This window comes from Cervus canadensis, chromosome 18 (genome assembly GCF_019320065.1).
Source record: "Cervus canadensis isolate Bull #8, Minnesota chromosome 18, ASM1932006v1, whole genome shotgun sequence".
Classification (NCBI taxonomy): Eukaryota; Metazoa; Chordata; class Mammalia; order Artiodactyla; family Cervidae; genus Cervus; species Cervus canadensis.
The window spans coordinates 10,042,893-10,060,801 of NC_057403.1; the positions used below are offsets into that span (position 1 = coordinate 10,042,893).

Sequence of the window (17,909 nt, forward strand, 5' to 3'; positions counted from 1 at the left end):
ATAAAATAAGGATTGTGGCAAGCTTTAGCCGGCGCTATGGTCTTACTGCAACACCAGCGATTCAATACTGGAGAAGGACCCTTAATAAATGTAAAGAATGTGGGAAGCTCAATACAAACCTCATACCTTACTCCAACACCAGCGATTCATACTGGAGTGAAACCTTATAAATGTAAGGATTGTGGCAAAGCCTTTAGCCAGCGCTTTGGCTTTACTCAACATCAGTTAATTCATACTGGAGAGAAACCTTATAAATGTAAAGAATGTGGAAAAGCCTTTAGTCAATCCTCAACTCTTACTAAACACCAGCGAATTCATACTGGAGAGAAACCTTATAAATGTAAAGAATGTGGAAAAGCATTTAATAGAAACACAACTCTTACCAAACACCAGCGAATTCATACTGGAGAGAAGCCTTATAAATGCAATGATTGTGGCAAAGCCTTTAGCCAGAGCTATGGTTTTACTCAACATCAGTTAATTCATACTGGAGAGAAACCTTTTAAATGTAAAGAATGTGGAAAAGCCTTTAGTCTATCCTCAACTCTTACTAAACACCAGCGAATTCATACTGGAGAGAAACCTGATAAATGTAAAGAATGTGGAAAAGCCTTTAGGCATAGCAGTCATCTCACTAGGCATCTCAGTGCACATACTGGAGAAAAATCCTCATAATGAAATAAGTGATGGAAGAAGTTTGTCCTAAACATACATGTCAGAAAACACGAGACCATTTATATAAGAAAGATATGGAATGATGTATAAATGTAAAAGAAAAAAAAAGTGTAGAAAATGATTTAATGAAAATCGAAATCTAAATAAATACCAGAAAATCCATACTAGAAAACTTTACATCAATCCTGTTTTCCGCAGTTCCTCTTAAAGAGAAGTACTATAGATAGTAATCAACAGTTAAAGCAGATAGAAAATTGATATGTTAGTGTGGATCACAAGATGAAAGGTTGATGTTTATAAAGGTACAATTATTAGCAATGTATCCTTGTTTATACTGACATGATTTGTGATTATTTGAAAATGAATGTAATTCAACTCTCTACTTACTCCAAGGTATGATTCATTTCTAGTGTGCATGCAAACTTATGTTGTTGATAGTTGGTACCTCAAAGATGAGAGAAGCCCTTCTATCTAGGGAGAAATCATTTATATGTATTCTCCATTAGAAGATTAAGGACACAGTAATGTAACATGTACAGTAAACATCTAAATGGTGGTGTTTGTCATTCATGTCACACATCCCTGTAGGTCACCATGATGTAAGTGTTCAGGGAATAATTCCACATACTAAAGATGTAAGTTATTAAGTTATGCTTTTAAATGTTAATATAATGACAGTTCACTGAAATCTTGATGTGTTTTATAATATCAGCAGAAATTATGAATGTTTAACCTATTTCAAATAACCTCTGATACCCTAAAATGTATGGGAAACCCTTCCCAGAAAATTCCTGTAATTATTGTAAGTCTTCTTTCTTAAATGATTAGCCTCCATTTTGTAACCATAGAAATCACAGTTGTCAGATCATTATATCAGAGGAATGAATATTGTTTATGCTTGCAATCTGTCTTTTAATCAAAGTTACACAATGGAGTATAAAAGGCTTTATTCTGACTGTGTGTGATGTTCATACATGTTAATCAATAAAACTGAATGGCTTCTTGTGGTAAAGTTGGTGTGAATGAATGAAGTGTTAACCTACCTCCACCATTAACCTCTCCCATCTTATTTAAGGTTGCAGGGAAGAGCACATAACAGTGAAATCTTTGGTAGCACAGTGGGATGGCATCTGTAACAGTTAGTTTCCTTACTGCCCTTAAGCCTCAAATCATTTGATCATGTATTTCCCATCATTTCTCCTTTGTGCTTTCTCCTCTCTCTGAAACTGCAGGGACATTGTGACGGTTCTAATAAGAAGGATCATACACAGTACTGTTGAGAGCTCCCCTGAACTGCTCCATGCTGTTGCTGCCTCAGCATCTGTCTGGGGAGCAGGCAGCCTGCAGGTCCTTGAACTCACACCAACCAATGCTGTGAGCACTTGCACCAGAAGACCCCCTTCCTTAAGACTAGCAGGCTTGTTGAACCCCAGGGCCTATTCACAGGCTCCCCTTCAATGCCACCCTCACAGAGCCACCAAAATCCTAGTCCTTTTGGTCTGAATGGACCCATCCACACTCAGCCTGGGGAGCCCACAGCACTTCACCCAGGGCCTCTTATAAAAACCTGAACCCCAATTACTGCCTCTTTCTCTGCTCACTTCTATCCTTGACCTCACTCAGAGCTTGCTGTGAATTCTCTCAGGACCCAGAGTCATGAACTCACCTGCTTCAGTTGTCCTTTGTTCTCAGCATCTTTGTTCTCATCCTTTGTACTCAGCATCTGTCTGGGGAGCAGGCAGTCTGCAGGTCCTTGAACTCACACCAGCCAGTCCTGTGAGCACCTGCCCTAGATCACCCCCTTCCTTGAGACCAGCAGTCTTGCTGAACCCCAGGGTCTACTGCACAGGCCCCCCTTCAGTGACACCCTCAGAGCTCACCAGAATCCTGCTCCTCTGGTTTGAATGGACCCATCCACACTCAGCCTGAGGAGCCCACAGCGCTTCACCCAGGGTCACTTAGAAAGGCCTGAACCCTAAGTACTGGAACTTTCTCTGCCTGATTCTAGCCTTGACCTCCCTCAGAAGTTCCCATTCTAAATCCTCCCCTACAGAGAGGTCTCAGGTGTGCTGAGTGTGAGGGCTTGAGCTCTGGGTGTCTGAATGTGGGCTTGGGGAAGACACATCAGAACACATGGGAAGCCTGGTAAAGACTCATTTCTGCGCCTCAGACCTGCAGATTCGTAGCTTCTTAGAGTGGGGCCCTGGCCTTGAGTGATTAGTATTCACTGAAATGATTCAGAAAGAATCCTTAGCCAAGTGGTTTCCATCTGTTTCCCATCAGGGTCACGTGACCAGTGTCAGGAAGCAACCTCCCCACAGAGTTCTCTTGGTCCTGTGGGGGCATCAGTGTGGTGTGTAGGAAGTGCTCCAGGGGATTCTGAGGGAGATCCCGGCTTAAGAACGTGGCTCCTGGTCCATTTGTGAGAGCTGAGGCCCGGCTTCAGTCCGAGGAGAGGCAGCAGCATTGGTCTAGCTGGATTTGGACCGGGGAAGTCAGTCAGCTCACATGGTCTGTGTGAGCAGAGGGTTAGGAGCTCTCTATGGGGAGTGAACAATCAACAAGTAAATTCACAGGCTGGTCTCCAGGTAGGAAGTGATTGTTCCTGAATATTTCCTGAGACAAAACAGGAGAGGTGGGTCTTTTCAGCTTTTCAAGGTCCTTCTGTCTAGGTGAGATGGTTGCAGGTTAAAGAGCTGTCCGGATGCCTTTGAACGTATCTCAAGACACAGGTGTGAATTTGCAACATAACATCCCCAGAGAAGACAGAGCAGGAGGAAGAAGAGGAAATGGCAGCTTCTCGGGTACATGTCCTGTCCCAGGTCTGGGGCTGTGTCTGCTTTTCCTCCTGAAATTCCTGGACTGAGAATCTGCAAACCTTTACTTCTCTGCTTCTAATATTTCTGCCTGGGGCATTTGTTATCAACTTATTTTTTCCTTTTTTTCTTATAGTAGTGAAGACCGGCTCTTTAGACTACATCTCCCTTAGTCCTAGAGTCTTTTCTGCATTGTCTGTATCCTGGCTTTCTATGGAGTATGACAGATTCTCAACATGAATTAATGACTCTCATCTGGTGAAAACATTTCCTTTGTGTGAGATCAACCCAGGGAGGCATAGGTCCTGAGAATCCTATTGGGATGTGCTTCAGTCTTGGGATCTTAGAGAAGTAGGGGGAAATTAGTGATGAATTTACATGCAGGTGCAACTTCAGACACTTAGAAAAGGATTAAGAAAATGTCCTTATAAATAGAATTAGCTCAGTGGTTCAGAATTCTACAGAAAGTTTGGGGGGAAAATGGAGAAGAAAAATGTGAGACACTCTTCTCTATATTGGCAGGAAGGACTCATGCTGAACTGTACTTTTAATATACAGAACATTGGAAATTATATATGAAGTGGAATTTGCATAAAGCTGATATTTTTTCAGGAGAGATTCAGATCACTGCTAACATTTATCCCATTACACCTCATGTTCCATTGGTTCAGGTGGTTCTCTGAGATTCCAGCACTAACTGTTCATACTTTTTCTCTTTATCTTTAATAAAAATCTTTGAACGATTTAGTGAGGCGTGTGAATAAGCTGCCACAGTTAATGAGAAATCCGTGTTTTCCTCTGTTTGCTTTGGAAAAATGAACACTCACCTGTGTTTAGTAGGGTTCTTGAGTTTTGTGAGTTTTCATTACTTAAGCTCAGGTCTGATTATTTCCATTTTTAATATACTCAGCACTCATATTCAAACTACTGCACAATTGCACTCATTTCACAAGCTAGCAAAGAAATGCTCAAAATCCTTCAAGTTAGGCTTCAACAGTATGTGAACTTCCAGGTGCACAGCCTGGGTTTAGAAAAGGCAGAAAAGGAACCACGGAACCAACTGCCAACACCAACTGGATCATAGGAAAAGCTAGAGAATTTCAGAAAAACATCTACTTCTACTTCACTGACTACACTGAAGTCTTTGACTGTGTAGGTTACAAGAAACTGTGGAATATTCTTAAAGAGACGGAAGTATCAGATCATCTTACCTGCCCCCTTCTAAACCTGTATGGAGGTCAAGAAGCAACAATTAGAACCAGACATGAAACAATGGACTGGTTCAAAATTGGGAAGGGAGTATATCAAGACTGTATATTGTCACCTTGTTTATTTAACTTATATGCAGAGTACATCACGCGAAATGCCGGGTTGGATGAAGTACAAGCTGGAATCGCAATTGCAGGGAGAAATATCAGTAAACTCAGATATGCAGGTATCACCACCCTTATGATAGAAAGCAAAGAGGAATTAAAGAGACTCTTGATGAAGGTGAAAGAGGAGAGTGAAAAAGCTGACTTAAAACTCAACATTCAAAAAATGAAGATCATGGCATCCGGTTCCATCACTTCATGGCAAATAGATGGGGAAACAATGGAAACAGTGACAGACTGAATCCTGCCGTGCTGCAGTCCATGGAGTCGCAAAGAGTCGGACCGACTGAGCAACTGAACAACATATTCCCAAAATAGAATTCTTTTCACATCTGTGTATTTTCTGTAATATTTACAAGAATCTTATTACTAATATATGTTCAACTCTGTTAAATCTAAAATAGCACTCAACACTAGTGATAGAGATTTTCTAAAGAATAAAACGTTCAGAAGCAAGAGCTCTAATTTATATCATATCGTCATGTGTTTTTGCCCTAGCATGTTTAAAAAAGACAGAGAATCAACCAGAAATAAATTATAAGATTTAAACAGGGAAATCTATTCTTGATTTTATTGACATGAATAGGTTTTCTGTATCACTTTTAATATGTATATAGTTCCTAAGTAGTGTATGTATGTGTGCATGAAAATGTTAACATTAAATGATTCATTTTTTCTGTTTCTGATATTTTTGCCAGTTACCTCATTTGGGTAAAACATCCATTAGAATTATCTGTGTGCTGCCTTTGTTCTTTTTAGAGAAACTCAAGCTCAGATCCACTGAAGCAAATCCCAAGCTCTACCACTTCCTGAATATTTGACCAAATATTCAAAACAATTTTGGATAGCATTATTATTGATCTAAAATTATTTATATGGCTCATTCAAGATTGAAAAGTAAAAAACTGTTAGATATATAGTATATAAATAGTCTAAAGGACTGTTTTTTCTAGGTTTACAAATCTATTAAGCCTGTAAAATCTGTAATCTATTAAACCTGTAAAATCTGTATAATGCTTTAAGTTCAATCTTAACTAAGATTTCTTACGTGGCTGTTTCACCTCTGTGCCATTCACAATGGCCATTTATGAACCAGATATGTAGTTAGAATTCAGCTTGTTTTGGCTCCTTCAACTCCATAGGAGGCAAAATCCTTGGTCTCCTATATTTTTACATTCTGATCAGTTTTATATCAAAATCATCTATGACTTTATCTAAAAGATATACTATAACATGCTTGAATGAACATATATTTGGTAAGAAGGAGATAATTAGCAGGTATCCCAGATCTATGAAAATGCTTTGTTCATATATTTCAGATTACTTCTAGCAAAAAGTAATTGCTAGGTTTTTTGCCTACTTCCTTCAAGGGGTGTTTGAACCATGGTATAATTTAATCACAAAGGTTTAGTTGATATGTCAGTGAGTCTTTGCATATTTTACAACTTTTAATTTTTTTCTTTACTTATAAAGTAAGATTACTTTTGTTTTAAAGAAAGGGTTGCAGCCTTGATATCTTGTCTATATATATAAGCAATTTGTTAATACATGCTAAATTTCTCAACTGGGATAAAAATGTTTATTCGTTTTAATTTTTCATTAGAGCTTTTTAGGAATGATTTTTTCCATTTTCTGTGTTTATCTCCTGGCTTGGAACCCATGCCAGAGTCTAAAATAGTTGCTTTCTACGTGTGCACAGACACAATTAAAAAATATAATTTAGAAGGATTCTTTTTTAAAAGAACATATAAGTTGTATTCAGACTTTTGGGCAAAAAAATTTCTCTTGTTTAGCTGTTCCATATGAGTTTGAGCTGCATGAGCAGTTTGCATGTTTTGGAGATGAAGTCCATGTAGGTCTTTGTTTGTTACATTTTTTTCCCACTCTGAGGGTTGACTTTTTCTTTCCTTTAGGGTTTCCTAAAGGTCAATGAGATCCATTTTGTTGACTTTTGTTTTATTTTTCATTTCTCTAAGTGGTAGATCCAAAAAGAACTTGCTGTGATTTATATCAAAGCATTTATTTTCCTCAGGAGATTTAGAGTAATCATCCCATCATTTAGATATTTAATTGATTTCAAGTTCCTTTTTTTGTATGGGGTTAGGGAGTTGTCATAATTTCATTCTCTCTTCCTTTGTTTAAGGAACGTGCCCCTCATACACCATGGTGGCTGTTCCCAGTTTACATTACCAGCATCAGTGTAGGAGGGTTCCCTTTTCTCCACAGCCTCCCCAAACTTTACTGTTTGTAGACTTTTTAACAAAGGCCATTCTGATCAGTGAGAAGTGATACCTCATTGTAATTTTGATTTGCATTTTTCTAAGATTTCAGGAGGTTGAAACTTTTTCGATATATATATATATATATTTTTAAGAAATGTAAAACTGACCTCTCAAGAGTAGCCTCTTGGTGGCCTGCTCTGTTTTGATTCTTTTTCCAGGGCCTACCTGAGGATATTTGTTGAGGACAGATTTTTTTCCTTCTTTACCCCTAGCCTGGAGTATTCAGTATTGACTGTGTTTTTCAGTAACCAAAAGTGGCCACAGGTTAGTAGCATTTTTTCCCGCTTCCTGTTTTGTCTGTTTGTTTTGGCTAACTCAATTTTTATTTTCTATTGAAGTAGGGTTGATTTCCATTGTTGTGTTTGTTTTAGGTTTACAGGAACTTGATTCAGTTATACATAGACCTATATCTATTCCTTTTCAGGGTTTTGCCCATGTAGGATCTTTCACTTGGTTCAGTAGACTTCCCTGTGCTATTTAGTAGGTCCTTTTGGATTATCTATCTGATAATAAGTCATCAGTTCAGTCGCTTAGTCATGTCCGACTCATTGCAATCCGATGAATCGCACCACACCAGGCCTCCCTGTCCATCACTAACTCCCAGAGTCCACCCAAACTCGTGTCCATCGAGTCAGTGATGACATCCAGCCATCTCATCCTCTCTCGTCCCCTTCGCCTCCTGCCCCAATCCCTCCCAGCATCAGGGTCTTTTCCAATTAGTCAGCTCTTCACATGAGGTGGCCAAAGTTCTGGAGTTCCAACTTCAGCGTCAGTCCTTCCAGTGAACACCCAGGACTGATCTCCTTTAGGATGGACTGGTTGGATCTCCTTGCAGTCCAAGGGACTCTCACGCGTCTTCTCCAACACCACGGTTCAAAAGCATTAATTCTTTGGTGCTTAGCTTTCTTCACAGCCCAACTGTCACATCCATACATGACCACTGGAAAAACCATAGCCTTGACTAGATGAACCTTTGTTGGCAAAGTAATGTGTCTGCTTTTTAATATGCTATCTAGGTTGGTCATAACTTTCCTTCCAAGGAGTAACCGTCTTTTAATTTCATGGCTGCAATCACCATCTGCAGTGATTTGGGAGCCCCGAAAAATAAAGTCTGACACTGTTTCCACTGTTTCCCCATCTATTTCCCATGAGGTGATGTGACCAGATGCCATGATCTTAGTTTTCTGAAAGTTGAGTTTTAAGCCAAACTTTTCACTGTCCTCTTTCACTTTCATCAAGAGGCTTTTTAGTTCCTCTTCACTTTATGCCATAAGGATGGTGTCATCTGCATATCTGAGGTTATTGATATTTTTCCCGGTGTCAGGGAATGTTTGATGGGAGGATTCCTATGTGCTGTCTCTCATGAGTCCTTTGTCCCTCTTCAAGCGGAACAGCACGCTGCTCCCAGGAACTGAGGTCATTGTGTGAGGCAGGCTTGCATCTCCTTTAGTAAACATTCTCTTTAGGACAAAACTGCTTAGTCTTGCTCCCCTTTCTTGAGATATGGATTGTCTCCTGACCTTGTGACTAACATTACCCCTTGTTCCCTTGGTAACGGTTGCTCTACGTTTGGTTTTCTGATCTCTATCATTCCCGAAAGAAGTTTCTTGTACCACAGCCTATATATACTCATAGAAAAATCATTAAAGCACCTTTGCTCCATCAGAGCTTAGGTTCCCGGGTCTTTTTTTTTTTTTGTCTCTCTCTCTCTCTCTCTTTTTCTGGCTGACTCTCTGGAGCATGGAGACCCGTTGTGCTCACTTTTCTGCCCGGGCTTCTAAGACCCCCTCGAGAGGGCGCCTGGTACCTTCATGAGCGATGCAAGTCCTGTGTCAAGGGCTTTATTGGTCCTCTGCGTAAACCAGGGAATATCATCCTCTTTCTCTCTTTTACTTTCTTATCATCGACTCCATACCACCAGGTTCCGGTCCATTAAAGGACCACAACAAATGGCGCCAAGAAACAGGGACACTGGTATACGTGGCGTATGGGGCGGAGTGACTCAGGGACCTATTGAGGTCGGTAAGTACTAAGGCGTGGGTTAAACGGCTGGCCAGCCCCATCATTTTTCTACTTTACTTCACCATTTGTTTAAAGTTCAGGGACTTCTGGTTTCACGCCAATGAATAGAGGCTTGCCTTCAAACAGTAGTTGAACATAATCCTTAGTTCCCTGATAAATGCAGTTTTGCTTTAGAAATTTGGCTCCGGGTCAAAGAAAATGTTAAATGAGCCGCCAAACAAGGAAAAAATAGTCCAACTGATCTCTAGCCCCCTATGGGCTCTCATTAAAGCTGTAATTCTGCCATTTCAAGGTACATTCTAGCCCTTCCAATATTCAGCAACAGACAGAACACTTATTACATAAGTATAAATTAAATGATAAAACTCTACAAAAGGCCCAATTAAAACAATACAAAATATCTCAAAGTTTTCTTACTAGCCCTTCCTTGGGTGCTCCAAATGCCCCTCCTCTGCCAACGGTTGCAACTCCAAAAGTCTCTCCTTTGTTGGAATCTAATGAAAGTTATGCTAATTTTTTAGCTAGATTAGAAGCTGCTATTTCCTGTACTATAATCGGAGAAGAAACCAAGAAACAGCTAGAGAAATTACTTGTTTAAGAGAATGCAAATCAAAAAAAAAAAAAAAATAGAGAATGCAAATCAGAAATGTCAAAGAGCTATAGCTGCAATTTGTGAGACTAGGACTATTACTGATTATTTGAAGGCTTGTCACAATCTAGGATCAAAAACTCAAAAGATGTAACTACTAGCTGAAACAATGGCTACTACCTTTTAAAAAGGGAAATGAAGGATGCTTTACATGTGGGGATAAAAACCATTTAAAAAGGGACTGCCCTAAGAAGGCTAATAAAAACCTCCAAGAATTCGCCCTTGCTACCATAGAGGAATGCATTGGGCCAAAGATTGTAAATTTAAATTTGATATTGAAGGAAAACCTATTCCAGGAAACTCCAAACAGGGGACCCCCCCAGGTCCCCTACAACAAAAACCAGGGGCAAATTCTATCTTTTCCCTCAAACCCTCAACGTCCAGCAGTGCTGCCATTAATATACCAGCCCTAAATGATTTTTTCCTTTACCCTTAAGCAGTCCCTTCTAGAGTACCTACTGGACTTTTTGGACCCCTGCCCCCACAAACCTTCAGTCCTTTACTTGGCTGATCTAAATTGGCTTCTAAAGGAATTACTGTTCACCCTGGAATAATTGATTCAAATTATAAAGGAGAGATTCAAATTATGATGTCAGCTCAGATTCTATGGCAATTCCAAAGGGGGGACAAAATTGCTCGATTATTTCTTTTGCCTTACATTTCTATTAACTCCTCTAATATTGTATGGACAGGCAGATTTGGCAATACAGGTCAAAAACAATCCTTATGGACATCATTGGTATTTGAATATGCCCTACCAAATATAAATATCAAAATTAATGGTAAAAGATTTTCTGGTCTCCTTGGCACTGAATCTAATATTACTATTATTTCCAAACACTTATGGCCCAAATCCTGACCTATACAAAAGGTCTCTTGCAAATTGCAGGAATTTCTCAAACCAAAGTTCAAGAAACTTATCAAAATATTCGAATCTACCCATATGATAGACCAAAAGGCCAACCTACAACATTAAGACCTTATGTGATAGATGCACCCTTAATCTAATAGGAAAGGACTTACTTATGCAATGGCAAACTCAGATATACATTCCACATTTTTCCTAGGGGCCACTGCTCATTTAACAAACAAAACAATTATTAAAACAACTGAGAAAAATTATGAGCCTATTTGGACAAAGCAATGGCCCCTTGTGAAAGAAAAATTACAAGCTACTAAAGAACTTATAAACACACAATTAAAATTGAAACATATTGAGGAATCTTGCCCTTCTTGGAACTCTCCTATTTTTGTTATAAAAAGGAAATCTAACAAATGGTGTCTCTTAACAGACTTTAGAAAAGTTAATTCTTTTATGAAACCTATGTGTGCATTACAACCAGAGATCCCATCACCTATTACTATTCCTCAAAATTGGCACATTATCTTTTTTTCTTTTTTTTGGTGCTCCAGGTGAGGAACGAATGGCACATTATTATTACTGATTCACAAGATTGCTTTTTTAGTATACCTTTACACCCTTTAGACCGGGAGAGATTCACTTTCTCTCTCCCTTATCCTAATCATATCGGGCCTCATAAAAGATTTCAGTAGACTCTGTTACCTCAAGGTATGCTTAACAGTCCTGCTACTGCTGCTGCTAAGTCACTTCGGTTGTGTCAGACTCTATGCGACCCCGTAGATGTCAGCCCACCAGGCTCCCCCATCCTTGGGATTCTCCAGGCAAGAGTACTGAAATAGGGTGCCATTGCCTTCTCCATAACAGTCCTAGTATTTGTCAAAATCTTGTAGCCAAGGCTTTACTTCCTATGTGACAGCAATTCCCTCATGTATATATCATTAATAATATACTATAGCTACAAAAAGGAGAAATAATATTTTTGACACTGAATGGCCATGATGTTCTTTAGACTCTGGAGAAAGCTGATTAAAATAAAATCTTTTTTGAAATTGCAAAACTGGTTCTTCTTGCACGTGCAGTTAGGAAAAGGTTAACTTGTTAAAATACTTTTTTAGAGCTCCAGTTCTGCCTGAGAAACAAAAATAGGCCTAAGAAAAAGCCTTAAGTTAACTCTTATCATGTCCTTGGATACACAGCCCACTCTATCTAGGACTCCAGCCATTAACAAATTGATGGAACTCAAAATAAATAAATAAAAAAAGAAAGATATTTTAAATTTCAAATGGAGAACTATGCCTATCTATCTAAAATTATCTATGTTTCAATATATGTCTTTGTTTTTGGATAATATGAAGTTAATAAGCTCTATTTAAATTCAGCTTCACATGAACTGAAAAATATTCAATATTAAATATGTTTATTTAAATATAAATATAATTTAAATATAATTATTTGTTAATCTAATTAAGACATGTCTTAAGTCAATAACATTATATGATACTTTTATTATGCCTTGGTTTAAGGTAAGCTAAACTTGTCAACAAAAAGGTAACTCTTTATATATATATATATATATATATACAAATACATAAATGAGATGAAAACTTTTAGATAAGCTTTATTAAAAATAATTATATTTTTAATAGAATAATCTATTATTATAATCTAAAACAATCGCTTAAGATTGGAGTAACTTAAGTTTCTAGAGTTATACTAAACTAAATAATAAAAGTTTATTAAACAACTAGGTCATTTCCAAATGAAGTAAGATTTTAAAACATTAATTACTGAACATTAACTTCCTCTCACAAAAAGTTTTTCTTAGAGAAAAACTAAAAAGATTTTAAGCTATTAATAAACATAAATATAAATATATATTTATGTATGTAATATAATATGATTTAATAAACATATTTAACAATCTATAAAATACTAACATACAAGACACTTCATAGTTGCTAAAGAAAAGTAAAATATATGCTTTTAATAGAAAGATATAAGAAATGGCAAATAAAATGATGAATACAAAAATATTAAAAAGGTTTATGACAAATGAAAGAAAATTTTATGGCAAATAAATGTAACTCAATGTCCTGAACTTTCTACCTCTCCCTTCTTACATGTCTCGATCAATACAAATTCTTCTTTTCTAGGGGCAACACCTCTCTAAGGTAAAACTACACAACATGTTATAACCCACCTATCAACTTACTTCGCGATAATGAGAACACCTAGTTCTATAAAAGCAGTCAATGGCTCTGCCTATATTTCTAAGTAGTTCAAACAATTTTTACATTCATTCTCTATTAAACAGATTACAAACATTCCTTATAATCCACAAACACAAGACATAATTAAACAAACACATTATACACTGTAACTGCACACAAAAAATTAAATAAGAGGAAATACACAGGAACATTTTCATCTTCCTTATCCAGAACAAACTTTACTCTCTCGAACCTCCCTCCCACGATCTCCGTCTCCCCCCTCTAGCCATCACGGAGCCCCGCGCTGAGCTCTCTGTGCTATGGAGCAGCTTCCCACCTGCTACCTGTTTTACACATTGTGGTGAATAAATGTCAAGGCTATTCTCTCAACTGGGCCCCCCCTCATTCTCCCGCTGTGTCGACAGGTCTAATCTCTATATTTGTGAAAAAAAGTTTTGACATATGTACATATGGAATCTAGAAAATGTTATTGATGATACATACTCTTTAATGAGCAGGACTAGAGCTGCAGACATAGATATTAAGCTTTTTTATATTAAGCTTTCAAGGTATAAAACACATAGACAATAATTCCATGCATTTTACTAAGTGAAGGAAGTCCATCTGAAAATGCCACAAGAAGTAGGATTTTTACAACATGGCATTTTGGTGTAGGTAAATGTTCTTATGTGTTCCACTGTGTCTGAGTGGGACCCAATGTACTGTAGCCTGCCAGGTTCCTCTGTTCGTGACATTTCCCAGGAAAGAACACTGGAGTGGGTGGCCATTTCTTCTTTCAGGGGATCTTTCAGGGGATCCTTATCCAAGGATTGAACCCATCACTCAAGTCACCTGCATTGGCAGGTGGATTCTTTACCTGGAGCCACCTGAGAATTCATTCGGAAATTTTGTAGAGATTAAAATGGTCAGTGGTTGCTCTTTGTGGCAAAGGAGGGGCTATGAATACCCTGAGTTCAGGATCATGAAATGATTGTGTTAAACTGTTGTAATGGACACAGGTTTTGTAATGGACACATACATTTGCCCAGCCCTAGAGTGAACACCCCTAGAAGAGAAACATAGGGTGAAACTAGAAACTTCGTTTTATGTCTATGTATATTCATCAGTGGTAACAAATGTACACACTGGTGGGGACATAAGTAGGGAGATTGTCCTCGTGAGGGAACAAAAGGTATATGGGACATCTCTGTACCTTAGTCTCAATTCTGCTGTGAAACTAAATCATCTAAGATAGTCCTACTGGTGCATGCACAGTGATTATTTTTTAGAATATATACTACTAGAAAAATGGATATGCTCCTATCTTTAATTTTTCGTTAGTCAATTATCCTTTAAAGACGTCAGAAAACAGAACTCTCCGTAAAGAACAGAGAAGAAATTGTAGCGAATGATTCATAAAACCTGGAAATACAAACATGAAGTAGAGCAGCAACATTTTTCTGTTGGTGAAGAAAGTGAAGGTGAAGTCGCTGAGCCCATGTCTGATTCCTTGCAACCCCATGGGCTGTAGCCCGCCAGGCTACATGGGATTCTCCAGGCAAGAATCCTGGAGAGGGTGGCCATTTTCTTCTCCAGGGGATCTTCCAGACCCAGGGATCAAACTCGGGTCTCCCACATGCAGGCAGACTCTTTACTCTCTGAGCCACCAGAGAATCTGTTTCATGTGTTAATTTATGGGTAAGTTCACTTATGACTTAATACCCATCATTGTTTCCTTGGTTGGTCACCGGATAGATTTTAGGGTATCATTTTCAAATGCATCTGTCCCTGCACATACACACTGTTAATCCAATGTCCACTGCTGCCCCTGGTTTATTCTCAAAGAAATTGTGATGGAAACACCTCCAGGCTCCTGGTTTTGCTGTAGCAGACCTGCCACCTGAAGAGAGGTGGTCAGAGTGCAAATCATTTTGTGCAAACCTGTGTCCCAGGTTACAGAGGGGAGTAACAAACAAACCAAAACTAAGGACTCAGGCCATCTTTCCTAGAATCCTGAGGGCAAAGCCTTGCAGGAACCCAAGGTCCCCAGGTGATTCCCACCAAACACTCACCCCTCCCCTCCCCTCCCCCAAGGGCACAGGCACAGGCCTTGCAGGGCCACACCCATCCGAGAAAGAGCCCCTCCCCTGGAATCAGGCTGAGGTTCTTTGTTTCTAGAAGATCCCGCTCTCAACACTTGCTCCGGAGCTCTGGGGCAGGCAGAGCTGATGGCTCAAGCTCAGGGCTCCTGGAAGCGGGTCTTCCTGCTGCCTTGTTTCAAAGACCCTCAGAGGCAGCGTCAGGTAGCCCAGAAGTTGGGTCCCTTGTCTCTTGTGAATGGTTCTGGGGCTTGGTCTCTCTAATGCGAAAAGAAAGAGAACTCTCGGGGTGGTCTGGAAAGATTCTGGGGAAAGAGAGCACCAAGCCCAGGATGTGATTAGCATATCAGCTTGATCTTGATTACCCGCTACAGCTCTGGGACCGAGGAAGCCAGAAAAGAGCTCAGAAAAGGGAGAGAGAAAGAAGACGTTCTCTTCTTTTCCACAGCAGCAGCTGAAGGTGAAAGAACTGTGTGGATGCTTTTAAAGGTATTTTCTCAGCCTGTATGTGAGTTTGGGACATAATATGCCCAAAGAAGACGCAGAGCAGGAGGAAGAAGACGAGGAGATGGCAGCTTCTCAGGTGAACGTCCTGTCCCGGGTCGGGGGCTGTGTCTGCTTTTCCTCCTGAAAGGGCTGGGCTGAGAAGCTGCACACCTTTACGCTCTGATTCTAATTTTTCTCCCTGGGGGGTTTGTTGTTGTCAACGTCTTTTTTCCTTTATTTCTTATAACGGTGAAGACCGGCTCTTAGGCTGCTTCTCCCTTGTGTCCCACAGCCTTTTCCTCATTCTATTCTGGCTTTCTGTAGAGCATGATGAATTCTCAAGAAGAATTAATGACTTCCCTTTGTGAGAAATGAACACGGGAATTCACTGGTATCTGAGATTCCCATTGGAATGTGGTTCGTGTTGGGGTCCCAGGGAAGTAGAGAAATGCCGTGATGAGTTTAGGTGGAGATGCAATTCAGTTCTGTAGAACAGGAGTAAAAAAAATGCCCTTATAAATAGAATGAACTCAGCGGTCCAGAATTTCTGAAAAAAATTTCAGAAATCAAAAAAGTACCAGAGATTCTCCTGCTTCAAGAAGAAAAACTTACTATGACATATGCTATTAGGTTACAGATCTTGGGAGCAATATATGCAGTGGAAGAGCATAAAATGAATATTTTTCATAGTAGATTGAGATCATGCTTTTCATAATGTTGTCAAAATACCTGGCAGTGATAATACATTTTCCCATGTACCTCTTACACCATGACCTCAGGTGTTCATGGCTCCTGTGCTTCTGTGAGATTCCCATGCTATGAAATTCTTTTTTTTTTTTCCTGTCTTCTAAAAGGTTCCCTGGAGAAGGGAATGACCACCCATTCCAGTATTCTTGCCTGGAGATTCCCTTGGACTGAGGAGCCTGGCAAGCTGCAGTCCCTGAGGTTTCAAAGAATAGGGCATGACTGGGTGACTAACAATTTTCTTGCTTTTAGTACTATGTAGGAATACAGAAATTTCTGTAAACTTTCAGTAGAGTTGTCTTTGTATATTTGTCTGTGTTTTATGACAGTCTAGAGTCCATAAACTAATGTAAAATTTCAGCTCTGCCATTTTAAAAATTGTTTGTTAAAATATCTTCTAAAGGGTGCAAGAGCAACATTATTGATTTTAAATTTTTCTCTTGCACATTGAAGACTCTGAAAAACTGTCAGAAAGATAGTTCAGTTCAGTCGCTCAGTGGAGTCTGACTCTTTGCAACACCTTGAATCCCAGCACTCCAGGCCTCCCTGTCCATCACCAACTCCCGGAGTTTATTCAAACTCAGGTCCATCGGGAGTGGGTGATGCCATCCAGCTTCTCATCTTCTGTCGTCCCCTTCTCCTCCTGCCCCCAATCCCTCCCAGCATCAGGGTCATTTCCAGTGAATCAACTCTTCGAATGAGGTGGCCAAAGTATTGGAGTTTCAGCTTCAGCATCAGTCCTTCCAATGAACACCCAGGACTGATTTCCTTTAGGATGGACTGGTTGGATGTCCTTGCAGTCCAAGAGACTCTCACGCATCTTCTCCAACACCACAGTTCAAAAGCATTAATTTTTCGGCACTCACCTTTCTTCACAGTCCAACTCTCACATCCATAAATGACCACTGGAAAAACCATAGCCTTGACCAGACAGACCTTTGTTGGCAAAGTAATGTCTCTGCTTTTTAATATGCTATCTAGGTTGGTCATAACTTTCCTTCCAAGGAGTAAGCATCTTTTAATTTCATGACTTCGATCACCATCTGCAGTGATTTTGGAGCCGAAAAAAATAAAGTCTGACACTGTTTCCACTGTCTCCCCATCTATTTCCCATGAAGTAATGGGACCAGATGCCATGATCTTAGGTTTCTGAATGTTGAGCTTTAAGCCAACTTTTTCACTCTCCTCTTTCACTTTCATCAAGAGGCTTTTTAGATCCTCTTCACTTTCTGCCATAAGGGTGGTGTCATCTGCATATCCGAGATTGTTTTATTTCTCCCAGCAATCTTGATCCAGCTTGTGCTTCTCCCAGCCCAGCATTTCTCATGATGTATTCTGCATATAAGTTAAATAAACAGGGTGACAATATACAGCCTTGACTATATATTGTAGTCCTTTTCCTATTTGGAACCAATCTGTTGTTCCATGTCCAGTTCTAACGGTTGCTTCCTGACCTGTATATATAGTAGATGCTAAATAGTTAAAATGATTCTTGCCACCAAGGTTACTACTATGGGACCTGTAAAATCTGTAGGACATTTAAAGTTCAAAGTTAAGTATGAATTCTTTCCTTACTATTCTACCTAAGAGCTCTTCAAAATGGTCATTCATGGAGCAGAATTTTCAGCATTAGTAGTTGAAATAAGCTTGTTAAAAATGTGGCACATTGGTCCCACTCCAGAACGTTTGGA

General features: G+C 39.3%; 3 protein-coding genes across 3 annotated transcripts in view; all 3 read left to right on the forward strand.

The window, feature by feature from the left end:
• Positions 1 to 675, forward strand: part of LOC122420486 (zinc finger protein 208-like) — a 48,144-nt gene extending 47,469 nt beyond the window's left edge. Inside the window, 1 exon segment of the mRNA XM_043435610.1 lies at positions 159 to 675. Within this exon segment, the coding sequence (XP_043291545.1) occupies positions 159 to 675 (517 nt within the window).
• The window catches only part of LOC122420399 (zinc finger protein 737-like), a 494,626-nt gene that overhangs the window by 404,466 nt on the left and 72,251 nt on the right, over positions 1 to 17,909 (forward strand). The window lies entirely within an intron of this gene.
• LOC122420582 (zinc finger protein 11-like) overlaps positions 15,469 to 17,909 on the forward strand; it is a 135,195-nt gene continuing 132,754 nt past the window's right edge. Inside the window, 1 exon segment of the mRNA XM_043435832.1 lies at positions 15,469 to 15,571. Within this exon segment, the coding sequence (XP_043291767.1) occupies positions 15,515 to 15,571 (57 nt within the window). The 5' untranslated portion in view covers positions 15,469 to 15,514.